Genomic DNA, 27,791 nt, shown 5'->3' on the forward strand with positions numbered 1-27,791 from the left:
GTAAGTATTAAAACTATTTCTTTCATCAACATAGTAATAGATTAGGTATGTTAATCTACTTCCTTAGAGGTCAATTGAATTTTGTTATATCCATCCATTTTATGGGGTCAAATCTCTTAGAATTTGCTATCGGTTTAAGATGCCTAATTCATAGCCAATATGTAGGTAGTTACACCAGAATAAATTAATAACATCATGAAAATATAAATAAGAAACAAAAGACGAGCCGAGAGGTTTCTAACGAATTATTTAAAAGGTCAAACTATAAAACATGGCGGGAGACTAATACGTATTATTAGTCTGAAAATAAAAACAGGTGTAAATAGGCTAAAACTTGTCCTGAGGTATGCTTGGCGCGAATAAAAGTGATGTGCTCTTAACCTTTCCAGAGGTCATGTGGTATCTATACCTACTTGGTATCGTGAAATTATCATTCAAGGTCGGTGTGTTTTTTACAACATAGGTAGGTACTAGGTTGGTAGGAGGATGTGTGTATTCCAACATTTTATTATATACTAATTAAACAACAAGGCCTCTAAGTGCTACCAGCATCTTTGGCAGCTACCTGCCTGTATCTATGGCAGGCAATCAGACAAATACTTAAGTATATAAAATTAAACAGTGGACATGGTCAGCTACATTCAGTCTCATATACTTATGTAACTGAATGTAGCTGACCATGTCCACTTTTTAATTTAAGCTATCCTACCTAGCCGTAGCGTTAACATTAATGAGGCAGAGCAGTAGGCTTGTGACAGGAACAGACAAAAATTATAACGGATCTATCGTAGTGCGCCCTGTGCACTTGCCCACAACCAGTAGGTACCAGTACTCACTCAGATACTCACTGTTATCCCTTATCTACTCCACCTTTAAACACCCTTATGCACTATTCCTATGTTCTCCCATATGTACTACCCCTATGCGCTCCAATATGCTTCCTCATATTCTTTCTCTATTTACTCATTTATGCACTCTTCCTATTTATTACCTTATGTAGGTACTTCTCCTATATCCCCTCTTGAATAGGTATATGCTTACCCTATTTTCCTACTCCCTTATGTACTTCCTTATCGACATACTCCCATTACGTACTCCACTATGTACTTTCTTATGTACTACTCCATCGTCCTAAATTTAATGAATGTGAATTGAGCCAACTCTAGTTGCTGACTCCGCTACTCCGCTCCCTGTTCTGACTACAAAAAATCCTGGACAACAACGGTTTGAAATATTTTGAAGTAGGTATTTGATTAAGCGCCTTTTCACCGGTAGTCACATTCTTTAAAATTGTCAAGCATTGGCATTGGATGAGAAAACTGGTTGACTATGATGTAAGTTAAAAAACTCCCGAGTGTTAATTATATATTATGTCATTAATAAGTCACGCTCAGTGTAAAATCATTATAATATTGTATTTCTCCTCCGATTTTTCTATTTATAGGTATTATTACGTAGGTGGATATCGAACCACACGTGTATCATCGGATTTAAAGCTTATAAATGATTGTAGATGACAATGAATATGGTCGTCATCGACATAGGCGATTATCACACTGCCCCGCATGATGCAGCGTAGTGCGTGGATGCGTTTTTTTCCGTTGTATGGAAATATCTCCGTTTGTATGGAAAACACGCATAGTCCAACACACTGAAAATGCATCCACGCGCGTTCATGCGGATCACGCACATACATGCGGAGAAACACGCAACCCCGCGCGATCCCGCAGTGACGCGCGTGATTTTGAATGGGCGTGACGTGTATATTTGAAAATGGAACTCGATGAGAGCCGCTGTGCGTGAATTTACAAAACGCACCTACGCGCGTGAGTGCGTGAAAAACCCGCACGATGATGCAGATCTGCACTCCCGCAGGAACGCGCGTAGGTGCGTCGACACGCAAGATGCAGCGTGATGCGGGGCAGTGTGAAGATCACCATAGGTAACTGTTGTAAATTATACTGGTATCAGTCAGATGTCACATCAATAAACTGAAACGGGTCTGGTTCAGACTATTGACATAGCCTCAAGATTGATTTCTAAGAACATTAGGTCATCTGGTTAAAAACTACTATTGATAGAACGATTCTGTCCTGTTTTACACTTCAGCAGTTTACTGTATTCGCAGACATGCATACCTACTTTCAAAAAGGTCATAGGTGGTCATGGGCTGGTCATGATGATAAAAGACAGACAGCGATTCACGCACAGTTAGTGACTTCAAAAAAATATTTTATCCGCGCAAAAGGCAATACTTCTGCAATACTCTCTTGCACCATCATAGCTTTGTTTGCTGTTACTAGACATATAAGTTTTTGCATCATGAGCATAATGATTTCGTAACTACAAGAACCTACTTAGTTACCCTTGTAATGGTGTTGAGACATACATGTGCCTACAATTTTACGTTTCCCTATTTGTGACAAATAAAACAATGTTACTTTTATCAAATGTGTTTTAATAAATTAAAATTAACAATAGAACTGGTATGTACCAAATTACCACGTCAAACGCATTACATGATCAGTTTTTCTTTTAGATGATTTTATGAATCCAAGGAACTGCAATTCAGCTACTGCACGAGTGAATCTTAACCTTAAACAAGAGAAAATAAATAAATTGAAAAATATATATTAGCTACAAGAGCAACACAAATACTGCGCCATTATGTAAAGGTCACACAATCCATGTGAGTTTTTGCTCACATAAAACTGTTTAATAAGAATACTTTTTATCTTTTTCTAAAGCATTTATCGTAGTCGTTAAAGATTTACATATTCGTCAAAAAAATAATCAAAAAAACGTTTATCTAAAGAAATCGAGACTTGTTTCGTGATTTCCAAACGAAAATAAATTAAAGAAAAAAACTCAACCCATAGGTCATATGTCATAGGAAATAAACATGTAGTAGGTAGTCATTTAATACAATTACAGGATATTTGTTCAAGTATTTTAATTATACTTATGCAAAATTGAATGATAAATAACCCATTCAATTAGGTACCTTTTTAAAAAGTCTTTCACCATTCGAAAGCTACATTATCCACGAGTAACATAGGCTATATTTTATCCCGGTACGGGCAGTAGTTACCACGGGACGCGGGTAAAACCACGGGAAAATGGCTAGTAATATATAAAGTTACTCACTGCACAGTCGGATCTTGGTGCCTCTGATCGTCGTCGTCCTCTGGGCGCAGCACCGCGGCGAAGGCCTGCAGCCAGTCATACAAGTTGATGTGTTTGCCGCACTCGCGGTGCAACTTGTACGCCAGGCAAACATCGGGTAATGTGTCTATTACGCTGTCTGATGATGGTAGGTGACAGCAAGAACACTAGGAGAAAAGTACAATAATTTTATTATATGTGTATTTTTTGAGGATAGTGGAACTACCATGGTCAAAATGCTCAAATGTTTACATCAAAATAAAGAGGGTTTTGCTTATTTAAATTAACTAGATCTTTAGGAATTTTATTTGTCAAAATACTAATAAAGGATATTATCATGCGATATATTGACATGGTTATCGTTTATTTTTTTTTTATCGAGCTCTAATGTTTCTACACAATATGAAGGGGGTCGTGCTAATTTAAATTGACTATGTCTTTAGACAATTTTGTTTGTAAAACCACGGTTAAGGGATGTTACATGACAGAGTTCACATAAGGCATGTTCACTTAGTCAAAATTAAAAATTCTTTCACTATTGAAAATGTACACTATTCCCGAGTAACATAGGATATAGTTGTGAAACTGCCAGACATTTTACATGACTTCTAAAATATAAATAAGACAATTTACCTGCAAATAATGCACAGGATTGCTAAGAGCTGTATGAACTGCACCGCGAGGGGAGCCCACTATGTGCTTCCTGACATTCGACACGTCGCTGAAGAACAATATCTCGTGGAACGTCTGCGCATGCGCCGGTTGCAAGCCCTTACTGAACATGTCTTCTAGGTAGCTGACGAACCGAGACCGAACCATCTCGAACTCGGACTGTACCCGGTCAATTCTCGTTGCTTTCAGTAGTTTCTAGAACAATGAAGGGTTTATTAGAGTCCATGGAGTTTCTTGTCGGTTCTTCTCCATGAGACTTTTCGGAACCGTGGAAGCAGCTTGACGTTTCAAAAAGAGCTTTTTTGTAGGCCCACATGTATTGTGGTCCGTGTTTTTGAATATAATATTGATACTTTATGCTGTGCTTTTCAAGCCCAAGTGAATTAAGGAGATTCAAATCATGCAGCTCTGTCTTACTTCAAAAGAGACTGATGAACTGCAAGGTCTATTTTATTTTTAGAACTATCTTATGTGCAAAAGGTATGGTTAAATCCAGAATTATAGGTGGTTAAACCTAGGTGTAGCCGCACTTCGGGCTTTAACCGTCACACGTTATATTACATGCCAGAAGTTATCAGCTTGCGTAAAAACGTATCCTTACGATAAACAAAAACTTTTACAATAAAAACTTACCTCCTTCAACTTATATCTATTGCCAGGAACATTTTCATTGTCCTCGGTATCTGATAAACTGTTCGTAGCGACAGTTGTGTCTGTACTGGCATTTTCTATTTGTCTTAAAAATGTAAGCAAATGCACTCTCAAAGTTTTGACGAAGTTTTCACCGAGATCATCATTTAGGAGAATGTTATTGAGATTATTCTTCGTAGGCGATAACCGTAGAGGTTTCACTGGTGACAGATTTTGTAAATATGTGTTGACTATCTTCAAGGCACTTTTGATACTCTCAACCAATTTCATTTGCGATTGAAACTTTAACAGCTGCATGCAGTCTTTGAACGCTGGCGTTTCTGTTACACTCTCTGAGGCGCACTTCGTGTATATCTCTCGGACCTACAATTATAAACATAATAAAAACAACGATTAAGACATACATAAATACCTATGTGATGTTATCCCATGAACTCATAGTAAAACACTATAGGAATTGCGTCAAACTCAAGTTATAAGCAGCTTAGATATCAATAAACTGGTTTGTTCCTATGTATGTATGTACTTAAAACCCAAAGGTAATTACGTTACATCTCTTTTTTTTCTTATTACGCGCACACGTGCGGTTTGATATTCATTACAGGCAGGCGCTTTAACAGATTGCCAAAATAACCTATATTCTATGTTTGATTAAGAAAATTTATCGATTTTTTATCATGCAAAAGTATACTCACAGATTTCCCCAGCAAATTCTTTGGTAAATCTTTAACAAATACTGTTAGCAGTCTCAAACACATATAAAAGCTGTACAAATAATCGTGTAGCCTGTTTATCTTCTTATAAAGAGCGTCTCTGAAGAAATTGTCATCTTCAAACAAACTGATCTTAGTTCTACAATCCTGTTGTTCTAGGAACGGCCGGAAAGACATTAATTGTCGAATGCTTTCTAGATCATCTGCGCTCAACTCCATTATAATTTCTTCAAGCCTCTCTCTGTCACAGCATAGAGCCTTTACATTGTCTCCGTAGAAGTGATCCATCATACAATACTGGAAATAGTCACAAACAAAGTGATGAAACATTATTTAGAATATTTAGTAAAAAAAAACCAGCTATTACACAAAGTCAATGTTTTCATTACCTACCTTTATACTTTGTATGAGGCCAGTGACGGAAAAATCATAGAAGAGGAACACATCAGTCAACAGTTCAAATGCTTTCCCTGATAAATGAAATGGGCTTGTGTGTGTTAAGAAAATATCTTCTAGAACCTGAAAATAAATCACATTGTTTTATTCATAATGGGGGATTTATAAATCACAAACCGTAAATATGCTTCTGCAAGACTAAGGAATACAAAAAATTCTTACTAATTAAATTAAAAATGCGAAAGACATTCTGTCCATTTGTTCGGCTTTTACGCCAAAACTAATGAACCAATTTAAATTAAATTTGGTAAATACATAGCCTATTGACAAAGAAAAGACATAAGCTTACTTACTTAGTTTATACTTTATCCAGGTTTGGGTACAACTAGTCTAAAATAATAAAAAAATATTTTTAACTTACTTGATTCATGTAAACAGGAGAGGCATGAGAATGGAATACTTTTATTAAAAGCTTGGATGATACATTGTAAGGAAATGACTTATGTAGTGCAGATACTGATGTTGCCACCCCAAATACTAATACTATTGGCATTGTTGATACATAGGAACTGGAAATAAATTATGAATGTTTTAATTTTCATATTGATATTTGTTTTGCAATCTGCTACATGAGTAAGTATCGTGACAGCTACAACTACATAGACAATTCTGTTTTCATTTATGTAAAAAAGTTATGCAACAAATGTATGATACTGGGTTAATACAAAATGTTGTTTGATAGTATAATGTTGCTAATGTCATGGGATTTATGTGCATAATTTTGGTACACTGATGCTTAAAAATATATATAAATAATTTACCTGACAATCATAACAAAATCCTGTAAAACATTACAGTTAAAGCTCTCAAAATCAGGAATGATGATAACTAATGGCTGCTTTGCTTTTAATGTTTTTTTCTTTGTTGGTGACAATATGGCCTTAGATAGATACCAATTTTTTAAGGTCTTCATCGTACATTGATTTTTCTTTATTTTCTTTGTTTGACTGATGCACCCTTCTGAATCATCATCAAAATCCTGAAACATTAAAGTAAAGATTTAAACTCTCAACTTAGGGAACCAAACATAATTCAAATCAAATAAAAGGAATAACAGTCAGTTGGATAGACATCCTTTACAAACTTCAAAATAAAAGTTATGCAATAAGAGTGCTGGTGAGTGGTATTTTGGTTATGGTTCTTTTTTCATACTTTTTTTATCCATTTAAATAATGGACTTTACTATGGATACATACCAATGCTTGGTTTCCATTAATTAGCTGCCATACAGCATTTTCCACCAAGTGTTTAACCGTAGGTGCGTCTTGTGAGTTCACTAGTGCCACATGAGGGGTCACTTCACACCTGGAATAAGATGAAATGGACAAAATTAACGTTAATTTTGTGGATACTCTCAATTAGATTGAATGTAATTTCACACACTTAAATACATATTTACTAATATTATAAAGTGAGTTTGTTTCCTTGAACACAAATTCAATAACTACTGCTCTGATTAGAAAAATTCTCGTTGGTCTTAGATAGCCCATTAATCACGGACGGCTACAGACTACATTTTAACTCAGTGCCCGAAGAATTTCCTTCGGGAAGCTGATGGAAACTAGTACAAAATATACATAGTAAAAATGTATATATTTTAATAACTGTAGCCTTGACATTATATACCCCCTTTACCTGATAATTTCAATAAGAGAAGTAAACTGAGAGACATGATCTGGTTGACTGACTCCAGTTAGAAGTGTGGCGCTCGGAATAATACCTTCCAATGTGGCCGACTCAGTGATACCATGATTTTTAATGTAACTAACTATATCATTCAGCAACAGACTGTATGTTCTTTGGTGTAGTTCCTGGAAATAAGAATTTAATTATATTAATAAAATTAGTTTCAAGCATGTGGTAAAATTTGTAAGAAGGCGGAGAGAGGTCACAGACATTATTGTGAGACCTCAACTGTGTGTACAAGGGATAATAGGTGTCAATTTATATAAAGTAAAAAAATTATAACATTGGTCTAAACTGAAAATACGATGTGAAAGTTTATCTTGATCTTGGAATCACTGCATAATAAACCATATTACTTACCTGCAATTCATTTTCAATGTACTTCCAGTTTTGTCTGTATGTCTCATACCAAAGTTCTTTCATGAACATCTTTTCAAACAGGGGTTGTCCACTTTTCTTCTTGCTAACTTTTCCCTTTTTAAAACCATTTGTGAACAGGAAAACTCCCTAGAATCAAATAAAAGTAACAAAAATTAATAAATTAAGTTGAAATGCAGCATCTCTACTCAAATGTTTATATTTATTTTGAAGATTTTAAATTATGTTGTGTTCCAGGCGGTAAGCGCAGGCGCATAACGGCTTTACTACAAAGTTTAACCATTATGAAAGTAAAGTTCCTGCATACAGTACTTACTTATACAAGTTCTATAACTAAATTGTGTTTGATGACCTATAAAACTGTATTAAAATAATAAATTACCTTAGAAACTGAAACCGTGGACTCCATTCTTCAATAACGCGCGCCAAATGTCATGTCAGGTAGTAAAATGTCACTGTCAAAAGTTGTGTCATGTCATTGGGTCATTGACATTAAGTGTTACCAGTACAAAAAATCATGACAACGATTTCTCGTTAGACTTTTTCACCGCATTTCAGCAGTTAGGTCCACTCAGTGGCTTATTGTTTTAGGACAGATTGCCATGGTGCAGAAAACAGAAAAAAAAAAAAATTCAGCAGTTCATCCGTTTGTGAATTGACGGGGTGTCATAAACAGATATACAGACAAATGTAGCAGTTACTCGTATTATAACAGATTCTGCATTGGGATTTTCAATATATTCGACCACAACATTTAACTAGGGTATATTTTCAATCGTGATGGATATGAATAAAGTATACCCGATGTCAACTCACACCGGTGACTACAAGCAACATTACTTATAGAGGTATAGTTTTTGTTATTTTCATAATTTGTGGTTTTCTTTTTCTAAAAAAGGGGATGTTAAGTGGTGTTTAAAATGTTACGGGCATAAAGTGAGCATTGAAGGAACTTTTCCATAGGCAGAAGACGCTTTGCCCCATGAGCACTACGCAACTAGGTTAATTTCATAAAAAAATACTTAATGAAAAGCAAAAGAAGATGGAGAAAATTAAAATACTTTATATGTAACAGAAACATGCTTTTATTGGCAACATAGACACAGGTTTTTAGAAGAATTTAAATTATGTTATACCTATTGGTACAAATCAGGCCATAAAACACCACAATTTTATTTATAAGTATTGCGAACTTAAATTCGCATTCTCAGCAATCTTAGCTGTATTAGGATTGTATACAAACTTCCATGCCATTCTTATTCCCTTCTTACATATTATACAATTCTCATAACGAGGAAATAAAGCAGCTGTTTGATTAATTGTAATTAGTAAATTAACACAAAATTACTATTATTGTTTTTGTTTAAAGCATTTCGATATTACCTCGCTTAATTGCGCCACTTTTGAAAAATTGTTTGCCAACTAATGGCCGAATTTTCTTGAAGGTGCTTCTAAGATTCACCAAAGTGGTCTCATATTATTTAGCTGAGATAAGTTGCTCTCGGAATTGATCATTTATAAGCTACAGTGGTGTTACAGAATACTGATAGGGTTGACCGTAAATTATACCTACGCAATGAGTCAAAAATTAAATTTAGAAAATAATTGTTAATGAGTGCAAAATTAAAACTTAAGTAATTACAAGAAATTGAAACTATTATACTTAATACGTAAAGATGTCCGCAGATGCAGATTCGAATTTCATTTGTTTACCTATACATACATTAAAATACACACCTATACATTAAAATCTACGCCTATTTACATAAAAACATCTGAAAAAGATTTAGTAGGTACCTACTGGACCGATTGTTTTCAACCTTAACTTTCATAGAATAAAAAAATATAATCTTTAAAAGGCCTCGGAATCAATATTGTTTTATAAATAGTGTATAATCTATGGGTCACTGTGGTGGTGAGCGTGGCGGTAGCGTGGACTCGTCGCACGGCGAGTGACGATCTTCTTCGGTACTATACTTGTACTCTCGTTCGCTTTGTGGGTGTTCCTGCACGGGGGGCGTGGCTCGGCCTTCGCCGGCTGTGGCGGCTTCAAGTGTAGGCCCCGTAGGCCCGAAAGGCATGCCCTCCGCGCCGTAAGCTACTTCTCCTGTACCGACGTACTCAGATGGCTGGTAACCGTAGCTGTTCAAACTGAAATATATAAACATTTAGTTTAAAATTAGCTTTAGGGACTCCAACATTAACAAAAGTATTGGTAAATTGGTTCGAAAAAAAAAAAACTACCATGAATTGAGAACCTACTTTTGGGAAATCGATTAAAAAAAATAAGTCTTCCAGATCCAGAAATATGAACTAACCTGTTAGGCCAATAGGAAATATCTTCAATCGCGTGATGGGCATACGGTGCGTACGCATGCTGGTAGTATGGCGAGTGATGTTGTGCTGGAGTTTCATACTGTAGCGGGTAGAGGGGGGCAGGGGCCGACGATGGCGCTGATGTGCTCGTCGGAGGCGCGGGCGCATACTCCAGGGGCGCGGGGTACGCGTGCGGGGGCGTGCGGTACGGGGCAGGGGAGGTGTTGGGCTGCGGGGAGCTACCACCCTGCGTCGAGTTCCAGTAGCCACTGCTGCTCACCCATGTGTAGCTGCCACTGCCGTTTGTAGCTGTGGTCGTGCGTTCTGGATTGCTGTATGACGCTGTTGAGTAAATGCTGAATGTAGTGACGAAAATCAAGGGATTGAATCGTTTTAAAACAAATCTTGCAGAAGTCCTGCCGAAGAAACATGCGGGCAAAGCTGTTTTCGTTAATTAATGCTAAGTTTAAGAGAAAAGAGACAAATTGTCATTCAGACACCATCGAAAAATGTCGTTGTATAATCAATTATAATAATAGGAGGCAGGGGGCTTTAAGAAGGCAAAGGGAAATTCAAACTACATCACTATACTCACAAGGTGGCGATAGCGTTCGTGGTCTTGAAGGTGGTCGCGGCGGATAAGGCGCTGGTCTTCTCGAAGCAGCGTTGCTACTTCCGTATAGCGACTGCGACGTCACAAACCATCCACCAACTGAAAATAAATTTGATGTTAGACAATATGTCTTCTTGACACTTGTCTTCTAATAGAGAGAGAGTACTAGCTAAGCTAGATCCGGGATCGCGCTTAGGATATTGCATAGTCATGCTTACAACACTAATAAATGATGCGCTCACGCTCTTCTAAGCATCAACGACATACCTACTGCTTTTATGACAGAATGGATATCACCAGAATTACTTACATTGCGGATACTGATGTGGAGAAGAACTCTGTTGAGGATAATGCGTGCCCACAAAATCTCTCTGGTAATACCCCTCTGGTCTTTCCTTTGCGTCCAAGAAGGCCTTAGCAAAAGGATTATATTTGATCTTCAGTGACGTCACTTCTTCGTTCTGGTAAGCGGTGACAGCTATGAACTGCGTCTCCGGGAATGGATAGGTCATGATCCTCCGCAGGTCTGTACCGACCTTTACTAGGTGTACTCGCGGCTCATATTTGTGTAAGCTGTTTAACATTATCTGAAAAAAAAAATGCTTTGTTAAATAAAATGTAAAGCTAGTTAAATATCTACATGTGTTATTTCCCCACATTTCACTTAATTTTCAAAGTTAGTAGGTAATATTGGGTTTCCCGATCAGGCATTTAAATACAGGTACTTACATATGATATTTATTTTTGATAAATTTCTATAATGTACACACTATACATATATACAAACTTAAGCTACTTATCTTTATACAAAACTAAAAATAAAATACTATATACAAAATATATATAAACATAAAACATAAAATATAAAAGAGCATCGATCAGGCGTCGAAGTATTCCTCCGCATCACTGTCCTCCGGAAACGTGCCCAGAAGACTGGCTGCATTGCCACGTTGAATGACAATGCTAATTCTTTGTCCGAAGAATAAGCCAGCCCTCTGGTCACGCGAAGCGTCGACAAGCCTTTTCGCGATGTCCTTATAAAGTAACCGCGAACTCGGGCCCCATGGTCCGAGCGTTTCGACCCCAAACGGCTCAAAAGTATAGTTCCCAATAAGGTTACTATACTTGCGCCGCTTGGTGGTCTCTGCAGAAGCAGCAGCCGCACCAGCATGACCTGCCGTGCAGGGAAGATGCGATGGCGCCAGGGTGTCGACGCACGTTGCATCCCACACAAGGGCCTACCAACTTCCATGGCAACAACGTCATACCATCTGGCCTCTTTCCATCGTCACGTACCAGTCCATTAGGCTCTAACACGGCTGGCACGCCGGCGGTGGAAAGAGCACGACGGATAATGTCGTTAATGCTGGCATGCCGTGCAATACGACCAGCACTTCTGCAGCACGACAGACCATGGTGCCCGAGGCTGTCGACGGCTTCACCGCAATGGCAGCGATGCGGAGCAACACAGGGAGCGCCTAACCGTAAGCATGTAGCGATGCGGAACGTTGTGTCATCCAGCATAGTGCCTATGCTAGATGACGGGATCGCCTGTAACCAGAGGCCCGACTCCCTCTCCCACAGCCAACAAACGGGCACGCTCAGCAGCACTATTACACGTATTTAATAGATTATTCCGTATAGTGCTACAGAGCGGCCCGTCCCATTGTCTCTGAGAGCAGCGGTTGCCGGGCAAATCCGTATTGGGAGTAGCCATTTTCCAGGCATCCAGCGCATCGGTCAAACACGGTACTTCAACATCAACCAGTGCAGAAGACGACAATATCTTTCTGGTTAATGTATCAGTACTGTGAACCGAGGAGAGGAATGCCGGTAAACTAACACTTGAAATTTTGCGGACGCCGAGACCTCCCATGCGTATTGGGAGTGCAGCTTGCTGCCAGGCTCGATCGTCCAAGGCCACATTGAGGATGGAGGTGAGGGTGCTTCTGATAATTTGGTCAACTTTGTCCAAAATTTGTGGGTGCTTCCATATATGTGAGGAGCGAAGAATATAAGTAAATTTTGGTCCAAAACAACAGTACCGAATCAAAGTGAAGGCCGAATGTATACTGATTTTGTATAATCTCTCTGAAACATCATTAAAATTTTGAATTTTCTCGTTAATATAACTGGTGAAGGACTCATCGAGAATAGGTGATCCTAAGAGGCGAAGGGAACTTTTTTCTAGTACTGTCAAATTTGGAGCTATGGATTGAAATTTCGAAAAGACTTGTTGGTTGTTATCAGGGATGAAGATTTCACATTTTGATAAATTTAGTTGTAAGCCAATCGAGTCGAATTTTTGTATTAAAAATCTAAAGTCTTCAGCTACAGTATCTGCGTCGCCTCCTAGGATCCCATCATCGAGGTACCACACATTAAATTTAGAATTTAGCTGTCGAATAATAGGGTTAATAGCCAAGCTGAAAATGGCAGGCCCCAGAGGATCACCTTGTTGACATCCGACGGCCGAATCTAGAACTTTGTCTTTATAGAGTAATTTAGTTGAATGTCTATAACACTGCCAAAGAAATTTATATAATTTTGGAATTTCATTTTTAACTTCCGTCAACAAGGTATCTCTATTTACGGAGTTAAAGGCGTTCCTAATGTCAACCTTAAGGATGACCTCGCCTTTCCCGCTATTTACATACGTGGAAAGGGCGTGTACCGCAGCCTCACAGCCCCCCTTCGAGCCAAACATACAGTACTTACATACAGTTTTGAATTATCAAAAACCTACAATATTATAGCAATGTATAAAGTGGGATAATCCATACATAATGACTGTTAGCATAAAGACCACAGGGGGCATCAGCTTATTTTTTGGATATGTGTAATGTAAACATCGCGCAGAGACAATAATTATTACAAATGATAGTGCGTACAGACACCCGCTAAACAGTTGGTAAAGCTACAGATTTCACACCGAGCCGTCAACATATGGATCTAGATGTATCTGATGTTTGCTTTCATATTCATTCGCACCACATACAACCGTGAGAACTGCTTATGAAGTAGCGGTAGCCCCGAACTGTAGCACACTCACACCTTGCACTCGAAAGCTCTCTGTTATAAAATTACTATTCTGACAATACTGTGAACTAATTATTATGCTCGGTCAGGCACATCATCTGGCGTAGATCCCGCTATAAATATTGAATCCGTAATTTGTGTTTATCCTGTTCGAAACGCGTTTATGCTTATGAGAAACAATGTAAATGCTCGTTGTAAACTCTACAAAGTACTTATCTCGTAAACAGTCCTTTTAGACTGCTCCGCAAATGCGTTTTTGTTTATGTAACTAGTTCGTTATTCAAATTTTCCACAGGCAACAATTTATGTTGCATTGTCTTTCTTAAATAATGATGTAGGTTCAGGTTTAATACGATATTTTCATCGACATACCTGTCCATTTCCATTAGTTTTATTGGTAAGTTTAACTTTAGCGAACGATATTGGTTCCTTCATCCAATGCGCTCCAAAGTTCGGGCTCTCGGGATGTATGTAAATTGCATTAGATGGTGGCACTTCTGCCTTCCCGCCGGGAACCTGTGAAAAATAATCGGTTTATTAGTTGGCCTAAGCTAGGGTAACTAGGAATAATTTCGTAACTGCAATATTTATCTACATACCCATTCTCCATTGACATATTTCCAGCGATGTGAGTCCACTTGCACAAATTCTAATAGCACGGTGTACATTGCCGTCGGGTCCAACCCACTGGCAGTTACTTTTACTACAGGAAACATTCGTCTGAAAACAAAAGAAAAAATCATATAATTAGGCTTAATTTACAACATGCATTACGGTGGAGGTACCTATGGATGGTTCTAAGGTATCGTAGATAAACGATATCAGTTAGATAACATAGAAAATGTTTTATTGTTCTTATCTCGGGACCGAGTATATTGCTAGGAACAGGTAATGGTCAAACACCAACCCTATGGTAATGGGTCAGTAAAACAGCTGGTGTGTATGCTGTATGGCTGCTAGAGCCAAAAAATATAAGATGCGTTTCGGGCAAGGTAAGCCTTGTTTATTTACTGAATGAAAAGAAAAAATACGAATATTTAAGTGAAGATACTCATCAGAGTCGGTATCTCATCGAAGTACTATGTACCACATGAAAATCATATGCCAACTGATATTATGTTTGTCTGATTACTTTACTACACTGACTGAGTACCTAATATACGAGCCCTGAACTTAGTGAAGACAATGGACAAAAATAATAAATATATGCCTAGTGCGTAGTCCTGTTATTATAAAATTCACTCAGAAATATTTTTGTTTTCAATGAAATTCATTTAAACTGTAACATACAACACAACACATAGTACCTACGAACATATAACCACTATGCTCTAGAACAAAACGTCACTTCGTCAAGGGTAAGGGATCCGTCATTGCTCACAGCATCGGGCAGCATCAGTTAGCTGCCGAACGTTAATGAGTAAGACCTACCGCGTTAATAGCTGAAAACTAGCCGCCCGGCCGCGGCGGTTAGCACTGGCAAAATGTGACCGTGTAAGTACACCATCATTGTTGAAACATTTGCTCTGACTAATGTTTTTCTGACCAGTCTTATTTAAACCAGGACAAAACAAAAACAGATCTACATACCTAAAATTAATGAACACGGTGCCTATCATCATGTAGTCGGATGATAGATTTACCATCAACTCACAAGGCTTCCATAAAGAACATTTCAGGATCTGTTTTTCACTTTTATAAATTAACAGAACCATTTTGCCTTTTGAAAAAAACAAATTGAGGAAACCTGGACTATAAAGTCTGAAATCGTGGTGATTAATGTTCAATCCTTCTCCGTGTGAGAGGAGGCCTGTGCCCAGCAGTGGGACGATCCAAAGGTTGTAACAGTAACAGTTTACAGTATACAGCCTTTTATGCCTGAAATACCACTATGTTTCTACGACAGTAGGGGAAGACTTCGAAGAAAGATCGTTATCTATTTATAAACTAAACATGAGGCACGAGCATTGTATTATATTACTCTAATATAATTATATCGGAAATGTTGTTTGCTTTGTGAACAGTTGTTAATATAGCACTCAGCTGCTAATGCGTTGCAAATCATTCAGATTTTAAAGCTATTATTTATTTTTCTGCCTTATTGTAAAGTGGTTCAATAAAAGATAAAACCAACGTAGTCTTAAAAACAAGCCTACGAGCCCGTTCCTTCGCGTCGCAAAGATGTCGCATTGAAAATTCGTAAAATCTATGAAGGAAATACCTATGTTAACTGTTGCTGTCCCATTAAATAGTTTTTACTTATATGTACTTCAATCTATGTTAATATTTTCCTGATTCGAGGGGGGGAGGAAAGCAAAACGAATCTTTATGGATCCGTTTTACAAACAAAGAAGCCTTTAGAACCAGTCGCTTGATCATACTATGTACATAAAGTATTTTACAACAATCTTACCTTCCATTCTTAGTGACTATCATCTCATTGGTGAGCGTCTGGAATCTGACCCACAGTTCTCTGTCGTCGAGTGCCACATTGACTTCACGCTCGCGGCCGCTGCGGGAACTGCCGCCGCCTACTGTCGGTTCCACTGCGCTCAGGATGTGCGAAGCTGCCATCCTGGTAAACAAAAGCATATTGTTTATTTTTAAAAATAACCCTCTCGATGTGCCAATATACTTAGTATAGTAAACTCTCTCAATATACATACTTAGTATAAGTGTTAGTAGTGTAGTGTAAGTAAGTAAGTAGTATAGTGTTCCAAAAAATATATAAAGCCGCCTCAGTATAACCAGATACCTGGCTGTATTACCGTGTATGTATTACCTACATGAAGCGACTGCCTATCCGACTTCTTCAACCCCGTGTTTTAAGCAATTTTATAGTATAATAATAATAACTAACAACCCGCCCTTGCTTCGCACGGGATAACAGTATTTCCCCACTATTTAATGTATGTTACCATACGTATAAACCTTGTTCTTCCACTATTAAAATCGGTTGCGTACCTAGTTTTAAAGATTTAAGCGTACAGAACGACACAGGAATATAGGGACATAGGGACAGGAAAAGTGACATTGTTTTATACTATGTAGTGATATCAATTGATGTCAGACCATAATAGATCCATAAAACTAAAGTATAGTTAAGACTGATTGTGAGGCTCCCTAGCTTCTGACCTGCCGTCGGCAACGCCTGTCGAAGATGTGAGGATGATGTCGAAATTTAACTGAATCTTTTAAAAGCTAGACACCCAAGATTCTTATATTTTTTTAACACCAGGAAAGTTCCTATTACTTATTGAAATAAATAACTAACGTTTTATGCTTGAAAACAGTGCAACGAAGGCAAGTTTTGAAGTTTTCCACACCAGATTAGAATCGTGAAATACTACTTTGTTTTTAAATGTCATATCGCAATGATTCTCAAAAGGTGTCATGAAACAAATATTGATTTTAGAGACACGTATAAATTCAATTACGTACCGAACATTACCGAGCTACCCTATTACGCCATCGATGTTATTTGACGGCAAACAAATTGGTAACATACTCCTTATGTAAGCAATAAGCAATTGTACCTATAAGGTCTAAAAAATTTTTCAATACTGATGAATTTCGACGTTAGAATCATGGTTTTTTTAGAAAATAATCTACCTCTATGTATAATTTATTAGTGAGACTCCCTCCTTGATATAGCCTCAAAAAAATGGCGGACCTGTAGCAAAGAAATGATGGATTGACTGTGTGAAAATTGAAATAGCTAGAAACAATATTACTTGTGAGCTGATGACGGTAGACGTTGTCCTGAATAAAATTGGGATAAGGACAGGAGCAAGAATGAACGAATGGTCAGCATTTCAAAGCCCTGGTACCTTCATACTCAACACTTAGACAACATGAAAAGACCAAAAAAAAGACTATTCCCAAACACAATACTTGGGTTTCTCAGGAAGGCATAAGACATCACGAAATCCGTCGCCAGTGGCAAATAAGCCGGATATTTTATTATGAGTTTGGCTCGAGCACGATCTTGGTCCAATGTTTATAGTACCTATTATCACCGGCTACGTCGGTTCAACGTCCCATTCCTTCTGACTGGTATTTTTGACAAATTCAACTTCTTGTTAGATTACGTTGAATTTTACACTTTTGTGCTCAAAATGTCTTGTGCCTTGTTACGCGTTAATCGTTATCTAATTTTGGGTTGATGAATTTCGATTTCTAAATTAGAGTTCTCGAATTCTTGAGGTTTTTTTTATTGAGCTATGGAATTTGCACACATTTTTGGTGACGATTGGTTGTAGTTCAGTATTGTGAGGCTAAGTAGTCTCCAGTTTGGGTAGAACCCAGAATTTCCGTACATATATCCGTATATGTGCCCTTCGTTGTAGTACCTACTGACGACTTCATAAATGCTAAAATTTCTGCAGCGGTCAATGGATGTTATTTGTCAACTATGTTTCGCTTTTGATCAAGATTAAAACCAGCGTCCTGGCTACTGGACATAGGTACAATAGGTTTTAAAAAGTCTTTATTAAAAAGAAAACGAGAAAGTCAAATGGATTAAAAGACCCTTGATTCTCCAAATAGACAAACAAGGTTACCTAAAATAGCATTGGGTACTATATAATTATACAGCAAACGTCTGATCAAGTCGAAATATGTGTAACATAACCACATCTTTTTTATTTTCGTAAACTCTCGACATTCATCACCTGGTAACCTTTACAAAAATTGCATAGGTACATATTACATAGATTCTGTCCAATAGATAGCACAAAACACAGCCTGCTTTATGTCTGTTTTATGTTCAGACATTGTAGCAATCCTAAATATTCATTGGTATTAAAACAAACATCAAAGTTAATGTCGGTTGTTAAGCGGTCGAAGTCATCGCGCCTGAATATTGCAGAACATTGGTGTATGTCGAAGAGTCGGAGTAACTGAGAATAGTTACTGGACTGAAGAAAAAGTAACAAACTTACTTCATTAGAATAAGATTTCAAATCGAAACGTTTTTGGAAACTTTATATATATTTTTTTTTACTACGGACAAGTTTCCAGGTTCTTGGGATATTCAGAAATAAGCAATTCCAAAGTCTCCGGGGTCGAATTCGAAAATGAACAATTTCAATACAAGGAAGGACTGGAAATTTGTGCTAAATCATATCTCAGCTTGGAAAATCAGTGCAAATTTTTCGCTATTACATTGTTTAGATACCAAAAAATGCCAAAAAAGTATGAATACTTTTAAACAAAACAACGTCACCCAGAATGTATCGAAATAACTGAAACTGTAACCTATGGCATGGTTTATAGGTATGTCCACGTAACCTTAATATTTAAGCTTGGTCTGTGTATCTTAAGTACCTATGTACTTGAAACCATACCACAGACAGTCATAAAAATCGTGCCGCGCTTACAAGGATCTCATATTCGCCCGCAAAAGACTAGGACCGCAATAACCACAAGGAATCACCATAATTACTTATCTTCAATTGGAGCACCGCTTTGTGACTTTTATCAAACATTTTCTTCAGTTATTTACAAAGATTGCGACTGAAATAATTTCTGGGACTCCAAGCTAATCCCTTAATCTAATCCCCCTACAAAAGACATCAACGCGCTCATATTTGGTACAATTTGTGCGTTGATACATTCATTTTTATCTATTTGATTAAATCTTTGCCTCATTATAAGTTGGATCTACGGAACTTTCGATTGATCATCAAATTGTTAAATAATAAATGTTAATGGAGGGATAGCCCACAATGTTGGCTAAGTTTCTGAGTTCAGTTTAGTCTGTGACAGAGAGCAGCTTTATAATCGTAATTCAATCTAAATGTACCTTTTGGTACTTCAATCAGTTACCTTTTGTAGGTACTTATATAGCTACACTGTGCAACAAACTAGTACCTATTGCAAATATTGAAAGGCCGTTTCTTGTTGCCGAAGTTAAAGTACACGGTTTATTGAAAATTATATATTTATCATAAAGACCCTGCGAAGAAGAAAGAACTCGTAATATGTTTTATGTCCACATCAGAGAATAGATCCGAAGGTTCGGATCGTATTCCTACAACATTTAAGCATTAAACAACAAGAAAGCAACCAACGGGTATGTATAAAGGCGAAGTAATTACAGCGTTAGCCCACTCGACTGCAGCGTCATTATTCATCGTTTTACGACTCCATGAGTTATAAATATTAAACTTAGTCGTATAGATGTACTGCGAACATTTTCTTTTTAATGGCGAGGTTAAATAATATGATGCGCGATGCGAATGTCGGCCCCGGTTTCGGTGCCTCGTACAGCAACAAACTGTGCTCGGAGCGTGCCCAACAATGTGAATAGTTATCGCCTTTTAATTACGTGCAATAACGTTTTTATCTGTGCGTCGCTTCATCCCCCGCGCTCGCGGCACCGCCGGCCGCTGGGCGCGAGGAATGTCGCTTAATCGCGTCGCAGCGCCGACGTTTTACAGATCCTATAAAATATCAAAGATAACAACGAGTGGCTCTGAAGGCTGTTTCGAAAGGAACCAGGCTCCGGTGATTGGACGTTTATGGCATTCGCTTCGATAAATGTACGTATTATGTGTGCGGCCGATGTCGAGGCACAATTGTCCCGCCGAGCCCGCGCACCTCGGCCCAACTCAGAGGTGCTAATTATCAAATGCAAGACCGACCAAACCGATATTGAAACCATTGAAACAATACATCTCGTGTTGTCTTTTCCAATTTCAAAGTTTGCGGAATGGCTGTGTAATGAAGGCCGAGAAGGCTATGCAAATGGAACGATGCCGAAAACTCAAGTAAGTATTTTAATGGTCTTGCGTCATCGGTGTTTCAAACTTGAATTTTCATTATCACTTTACGTGTATACCTACTACCACCAGCCTTGATATGTTAATCAAACAATAGACAGAAATCAAATAGCCGCAACACATGATCAATAACATTCGACCTTACAAATAAAATATATTTTTCTTCTGTTGACATATTATGAGACGCGTTTGAAGAGACACCTCCCTGACATACGCAGATACATATAGTACATGCCTGTGTACATAACTAAACACGTACATAATGTGTACCTTCAAATACGATCATTGTGTATGTATACAGTCTAATGTAGTTAACAGGTATGTACCCTAGGTATTTTCCTCATTGTCAACATTTGCACTTACAGTAACACAACATTATAATTATCTCATGTTTATAATATTCAAATAGAAGATACTTTAAATTAATTTTAAATTGGATTATACATGAACATGTAATGAAACCGAAATTTTATTATTTTTCCACAGATTTCATAAATTATTATTTCACATTTTGATTTGCTAATGAAAGCTTGTTTGACAGCAATTTGATTTATTCAGTTTATTATAGTTGACATTTCGTTAAAATGTTATTTGTTTAAAAACCTCATTTTAAGACAGAACAAGTTTTATATAGAACTTTGGTATATAAATCATTATATGTACCGACAAAGGTTTACATTAGCAAACAACATAAATAATCCATATCACAGTGACTTGTCTTTAGGTAGGTATGTAAAACTAAAAATCTCAACGTCTCCTCTTCTCCTATTATAGACAATTGCTTCGTCTTCTTTTGTTTGTGTCCAGTGTAAATATTCAAATTCGGAAGCTGATAACCGCAATCAAACTTTTTTTCGGGCTACATTTCAATTAAATTTTATTCCTCAATTCTGTGGTTGTCATAAAACTTTAAAGTTTGACGAGTAAAGCCCATTGAGGAACTCCGAATTGATATTAATTCAAATAACTCGGGTTAAAAAGTCAGGGTTTTATGCGCGTTGTAAAAGTTTATTGTAGGGCTTTGTGGCGAGCCGGACGCGCCGATAGGCCTCGCAGCCGATGACGGAACCTCCGCCGACGCCGCACCGCCTTTGTGCGTGCGCCCGCGCCTCGCCGCCACAATACCGCACGCGTCTTCACTCTATAAACCCCGACGTCAGGTGCTACCTAACGCCCCATACTGCACCTTTTATAGCTCCAACTAAAACCAAAACTGGACACGAACACCACTCGCACGAGATGGCGGCAATGTAATTAAGTTGCGAACCTCTACCATAAAATAAGAGAGGAAGAAATTGCCTAGGTCATATAAATTGACGCGATTACAATATTTTATTATACGTCAACACCCTCTATATCACTTTGCGCTTCACTTATATGAGGTTTTATAATTCGCTCTACTGGATTATCAGTATTTTTTTATTCTGGATACATTCTCAAATGTTAATCAATTTGGGAAGCACATCACATGATGTAAAGTAGTTAGTAGACTATGTATACAAAAATCAATGGCCGCCTTTCGCTATGACTTACTATGACTTACTGCTTACGGTGACATTTGAATTTGGAAAATAATGTAGGTAACCAATAAATGAAAACAATAATGGTAGTGTCTATCTGTATCGGAAGACAACGTTCAAAGGATTGATTGCTAGGTTTGCATGCCAAGTTTGGCAGAATATATAGCTTGAACTTTTAACCTCTGCAAAAACTGGTACCACCAATGTTCTATGCAAATAAATGTTTCTTTCTTTCTTTCTTATTCTTTAAAAGCGAGATCATTTGAGTGTTTAATGTTTACAGTGGTTCGTCATCCACAACACAGGGTATTAAAATGAGGACTTCAGCAATTAAGAGAAGATTTTAGTATCACGCCTCTATATTGTGGATAGCCGACGCATCTTACTTTTACGAATACATTGTAACAAAACTCGAAGTGCAAAAGGAATAATGTATTCTGGACTTCGATTTAGTGACATATATTAATAGATGAGTCTTGCCCATGTGGCCAAAATGCTGCTGAACAGTATAATATTCTATTGCATGAATACAAGGAGGAATCTTGTTAGTTTCTTCATGAGTAGTTTTCGGGAAAGCTCAGTGATCTTTAAGTTTCAGCTATTGTCAAATTAAAGCTAGTAGCGACGACTAACTTCTAAAATATGTATGTACCTAATTTGATGAAGCGAGATGTCAGCGTTTGTTGTGATATGGACAATTGGACGCGCGATGCGATGAGAAGTTTAGGAAAGTATGAATGTTTATAGACGGAGAGACTGAAGGAGACCAAGGAAAAGGTGGATTGATTACCTAAAAAGCACATGAATTAGATGGGAGTGGATGTCGGTATGATCGCTGACAGGGAGAAATAGAAGCCGAAAACATAGGTTTTTTGCTGCCTACAAAAACTTAGAAACAGGGCAGAAAGGACGACGTTTACACTTATTTCGACGCTTGAGGAACCTTTGGATTATTTCTTGGTACCCCGTGAGATATAATGCATGCGCGATGCAGATACAATAAGCCTAAACTTTATGAAAAAAAACTTCATAAATGTGTTAATAATGGTTAATAAACAACATTTTTCATATAAAGGAGACTAAGTACTTGAATACCTAAAGACCTACCCATGGTATCGGAAAATCCCCGTGAGATGTCACAAGAACTGGGTGCTCACCTACCTCTGATGCACCCTACTAGAATTTCTAGTCTAGAAATACTGTACAAAGAATAAAATGTTGACAATAAAAATCTGTGATTAAAAACTACTCAAATGCAGAGAAGTTTGGAAGATATTTTCATACTGCACAGCTTGAGATTTGTCTATGAGAATCCCAGCTAAGTTTCACTGTATTTATTCTCTCTTTATAAAACCCCGCGGCATTAATAGAAGAAAGAAAGAAAGAAAATCTATTTATTCAATACACAATAGCTAAACTTTTTCAGACTTCTGCTCTGAATTCTGAAAGGAAGGATCTACTTAGTTGTATTCTCACTCTCCTACTATGGGTCTGCTTTAAGAAATTTCTATGGAAATAAGCAGGGCCTATGTAAGTACCTACTGTTTTATTTTATTACTTCTATCATGTGTGTTTACAATGTACATAAATGGTTAAATAAATAAATTCAGCAATACTTCTGCTTCTCTTTTTCTCGGTGCTCATCGTGATGATTCTAAGAACGGTGGAGATGTACCTTTCTAAGTACTTTTGTATTTTAACACGGGGTTTAAAATAGGCTTCGCTATTGTAATGATATCTCTATACCAATGAAACATCCGTATCAGAAAAACCAACATTCGTTGCCTGGTATTTCAGCTAAGTAAAGCTTTAGCTCAATATCGAAAATCGATATCTCAGTGGCGTGCACTTGGAGAGGCCTATGTCCAGCAGTTGCTGCGATAGGCTGATGATGTGATGTGATGTGAAAGCTTTCAAAGTGTGTTCAGGTATTATCTTTTTATATGGAAAACATTATGCTCGTCGGTGTATGTACTTATTCTAATTAATAACCAAGAAATATGCAGTTATCCTCAATTCCTGAAAGTTAAATATAAATAACTTAATAATTTTATATAAATTATCATCTCTTACCTTTCTTCCCCTGCAATTTTGTCCTCAATTTCGGCGGTTCATAAACCACATTTAAACAAAATAATAAATAATCCTTTTAACCACTTCAGTTCACAATCCACGTCTATTCACATTAAACTTGTACAATATACATTGTAACTAAAGCGCTTTAATAAATCACGGAATAATTCAGTCACTGAAACAGATCTTTCAGTAACGTATGTGCTGAAATTAGTTCCTTTATTTGTCACAAATCACAAATCAGTGGTGGCGTGCCAACTGCATGAGCCACTACCGCAAACTCGCCCGCACTATACTTCATTAGCGCATACACAGCACAACATACCCACTACAATCTTAGCACACCATACAAAAATCAATCATACAGCCTCACTGTAGAATACCTTTTCCTGTAAAATGTTTAAAACCTCTGATTCTTCATGACAAGCAAAAGAGCACCTTTTACAGTTACAATAAAGGCTGTTTTACGCTGTGCCCGACTAGATGACTTAACAGGCTTACTGCGCGAAGCCCCGCCTCTGACGTATTGACAAACAAAACGATTGGCGGCGAGGCGCGCGCGCTGGCGAGGCAATCCTGCGCAACATTGAGGCGGTCACTTAGATAATACTTGTATTTCCATAAACTTTACCACCAATTACATTTTTGAAAGACGTATTCGAACTACAAACTTTATATTGCATTTAATTTAACTACATTGTTATGTTATGGGCTGTAATGCAGGACCAACTTTTACAGGTACTATAATTTTTTTCAGCGTAATATCGTTGTAGGTTCTTTCCTGTAGGCACATATTTCGTAGTTATTACATTTCTCAAACTATTGATCAGGCTTGGCTTTAGCTCTATATTATAGCGTAATATAATAGATACTTATCTATTATATAATATCAACGCTCTGATAAAACTGAAATCATTCTAAAACCGTGTAACAATGAAGCTAACAGAGTTCCGCCAAATCATCACAGTCCTCCTACCCCTATCTCTAGCGACAGAACAACATAAATTCGATCACTTCCTGTACATAGTTCTTTTCAGAAAGGTGGCATGATGGATTTCTATTTAATTAAAAAATACAAAATTAAATAAAAGTAGATATTTACAATAAATATCAAAAACTATCCTAGTAAAACAAACAACTAAAAGTTCATATAGTACATATGTATATCATATAATACATATGGACCAAGACTGGGATAAATGGTTATTGATAAACAGTCTATGAATAGCAATGAAAGAAATATTTCAGTAGGTAAAACTTCTAGTACCCTAAATCCTCAATATTGCCGCTGTCGATCTGTACGTAGTATTTTCAGTAAACCTTATTTCAACTACAATGTATGATAAAGTAGCTCATGGCTTATTATTTAGCGATACAAAATTGAAAAACAACGGCGAATGGAAACTCACACACACATACGTTTACATTTCAAAATTTCAATTCAGCATGAATTATGAAATTGATGCTTTTGCTCCTCAGTTAAATAATGGCTTTCCTACCTAAATTTTAGTTTACACCCTTGATATGACCTTTTTAAAAAGACACTGTTCTTCGATTTATCCAACCCAAAATTAATCCGTCTATTGTAAAGGTGACACAGGTATCTATTGGTAGAAAAAGGCAACGATCTACATATACCTATTACTATTCAAAGTCTATTCATAGAACAATAAGTCATCGTAAAAACCCATTAGTCATCATTAAGATAGATGTAGGTATAGATCTAATACCTAGGTTTTTATTTTTCCGAAGACAGGACAAGTTTTTTTTTTACAGGCACGAGACTTGGACCAGGTTTGCGGAACGTCTTTAAAGTACCCTTCAAAGTAGGAAATTGGTGCGTAACAAGAACACAAAACAAAAGTTGAAAAGTCCATCCTCAGCCAATTAATTTACCATTTAGGTACCATTTCAATTTTTTTTACCAGAGTTCTTACCTCGCTCGTAAAAACTACAACTGTAAAAGGAAAGTACATAAGTAAAGTTATGAAGTTGCGAAAACTTTCACGAGTTATTTCGATCTAGTTTTTACGTTTAGTGATCTACATAGTTAGTTTAGTGATCTTTCCGATTTTAACGACAAATTAAATAAATAGACATCCATTTTTTATGTGTTTCTAATCGTCACTAATCTAATAATTTTTTATCTTTCATAATTTTACACATACTTACATAAATTTTCAATATTCCAGAGCCTACCCGGCACCTAGCGATTTAGAAAAAAAATATTCATTCATTTTAATTTTTCTCCGAAAGTCGACCCAAACTTACAAACTCATAAGCTTCATTATGGGTACAAAGCGATCGATGAAATATAAACCAGCTTTCACAAGACTATAGTCGCAACTCATGTGTACGTAGATAAAATGTACCTCCCGCGAGGAACTGCCGTAGACACCTAGTCAGCATTCCAATGCATCGAGCCCGCCTCACCCAGTTACGGTCTGCCGGCCGACCAAGTGCTAATTGGAAAAGGAAACCTCAAACAACAAGCCAGCTCAATGCTCTCCACAGAAATGTTTCATTTTTAAACATCTTCGACCGTTATAAGTGTTATAACCGATAGATAGGAACTCATTGCAGTTCTCAGAGGTGGCTGGCCGGTCAGTCTCAGTACTCATGCCTGATCTAGGTTAGTTAGGAGAAAGAGTTTGTGTTTCTAATCAGCAGTCGGCATTTCGTAAAAAAACTGTCTGCATTTTAATAAATAGATGTTTACATAGTTGTACATGTTTGTAGTTACCTATATATTTACTTAAAACCGAAATTTTCTTAATTTTTCAGGAATTTTACATTTACTTTGTTTCACACGTAGGCTCAGATCCAAAAACACATTTTGGTATAGGCTTTTCCAGAGAACTTTTTCATGATTTGAAGATATTTTCTTTTACCATGCTTTTCAGATAATCTCACCACCAGTCCATTGTTAGGCACCAAAATGGACGACTGTATGCAGAAAAAAACTTTCCTAAAAACTGACTGTGGTCAAGTTTAACCCCGTCCCTTCTCAGAAACTACTGAACCAAAACTCTTTGGAACGTTGTGTTTACACAGCGATAGGTACAAACTCGACAATTTTGGAATATCAGCGGTAGGCCAAGAATCTTACTACCTACGCTTTTGTTATCGATAAAACTATGCTTTTCAATAAAACTTCAGCTAGTAAGTAATCTGCGCTTCAGCTTAGAATATGAAGAAAATCTTTTTTCTAAGCTTAGTGTGTACCAATGTTTTTCTATATTCATTGACTTTTTAGCCACTTCATTAAGAAATTAAATAATTAATAAACTGGTTGTACAGTTAAGAAAAACCTTATTATGTATTCACGATTGCTCTTCCTACTGTCATTGACTGACGATTTTAGTCAGTGATATATTGCTACGCGGAAATATGATACGCGCCAATAAATATTGACTATAAACATTTGACGCTATCAATAAATGGTAAACAAACAAGATTGCTGAAGGATACTCGTGGAAATCTGTGCAAGAAGGCGCGCGCACGCCGCAGCTACGAGTAACTCAAGCGCAGTGTTTATTCGGAGCCCCATGCTAACTCCACCGTTTAAACACTGTGTGCTAGGAGGGCATGAATTAACTTTTCATATAAATAAAATTCACGCTACTCTAACCTCCTGAAATTAACACCTTGGCGTAAATACTATTTAGTCTCGTCATCTCGTGCCATGTCTGTCTTCTGTGGATTGTTGAATGGCCGTATCATT

The 27,791-nt window shown here is 37.2% G+C and overlaps 2 protein-coding genes across 4 annotated transcripts; both read right to left on the reverse strand.

Annotated features, from left to right (window-relative positions):
* Window positions 1-2,441: 2,441 nt before the first annotated feature.
* Window positions 2,442-8,168, reverse strand: LOC110384178 (origin recognition complex subunit 3). Of its 2 annotated transcripts, none has more exons than XM_021345324.3 (12): window positions 8,104-8,168; window positions 7,704-7,850; window positions 7,293-7,468; window positions 6,854-6,962; window positions 6,419-6,636; window positions 6,019-6,166; window positions 5,595-5,720; window positions 5,184-5,498; window positions 4,471-4,851; window positions 3,799-4,032; window positions 3,148-3,332; window positions 2,442-2,595 (listed from the first exon to the last, which is right to left on the reverse strand). In XM_021345324.3, the coding sequence occupies exons 1-12, from the start codon at window positions 8,128-8,130 to the stop codon at window positions 2,499-2,501; spliced, it is 2,163 nt and encodes a 720-aa protein (XP_021200999.3). In that variant the 5' UTR covers window positions 8,131-8,168; the 3' UTR covers window positions 2,442-2,498. The 2 variants fall into 2 exon arrangements, with proteins under 2 accessions (XP_021200999.3, XP_049703339.2); XM_049847382.2 differs by having other exon boundaries at window positions 8,038-8,122.
* Window positions 8,169-8,794: 626 nt separating this feature from the next.
* Window positions 8,795-24,350, reverse strand: LOC110384129 (T-related protein). 2 transcript variants are annotated; one of them, XM_064034458.1, is made up of 8 exons: window positions 24,068-24,350; window positions 16,103-16,264; window positions 14,289-14,409; window positions 14,062-14,205; window positions 10,961-11,237; window positions 10,633-10,749; window positions 10,040-10,379; window positions 8,795-9,863 (listed from the first exon to the last, which is right to left on the reverse strand). In XM_064034458.1, the coding sequence occupies exons 2-8, from the start codon at window positions 16,261-16,263 to the stop codon at window positions 9,626-9,628; spliced, it is 1,398 nt and encodes a 465-aa protein (XP_063890528.1). In that variant the 5' UTR covers window position 16,264; window positions 24,068-24,350; the 3' UTR covers window positions 8,795-9,625. The 2 variants fall into 2 exon arrangements, with proteins under 2 accessions (XP_063890528.1, XP_021200912.3); XM_021345237.3 differs by having other exon boundaries at window positions 8,795-9,872.
* Window positions 24,351-27,791: the final 3,441 nt, after the last annotated feature.

Source organism: Helicoverpa armigera, chromosome 4 (genome assembly GCF_030705265.1).
Source record: "Helicoverpa armigera isolate CAAS_96S chromosome 4, ASM3070526v1, whole genome shotgun sequence".
NCBI lineage: Eukaryota > Metazoa > Arthropoda > Insecta > Lepidoptera > Noctuidae > Helicoverpa > Helicoverpa armigera.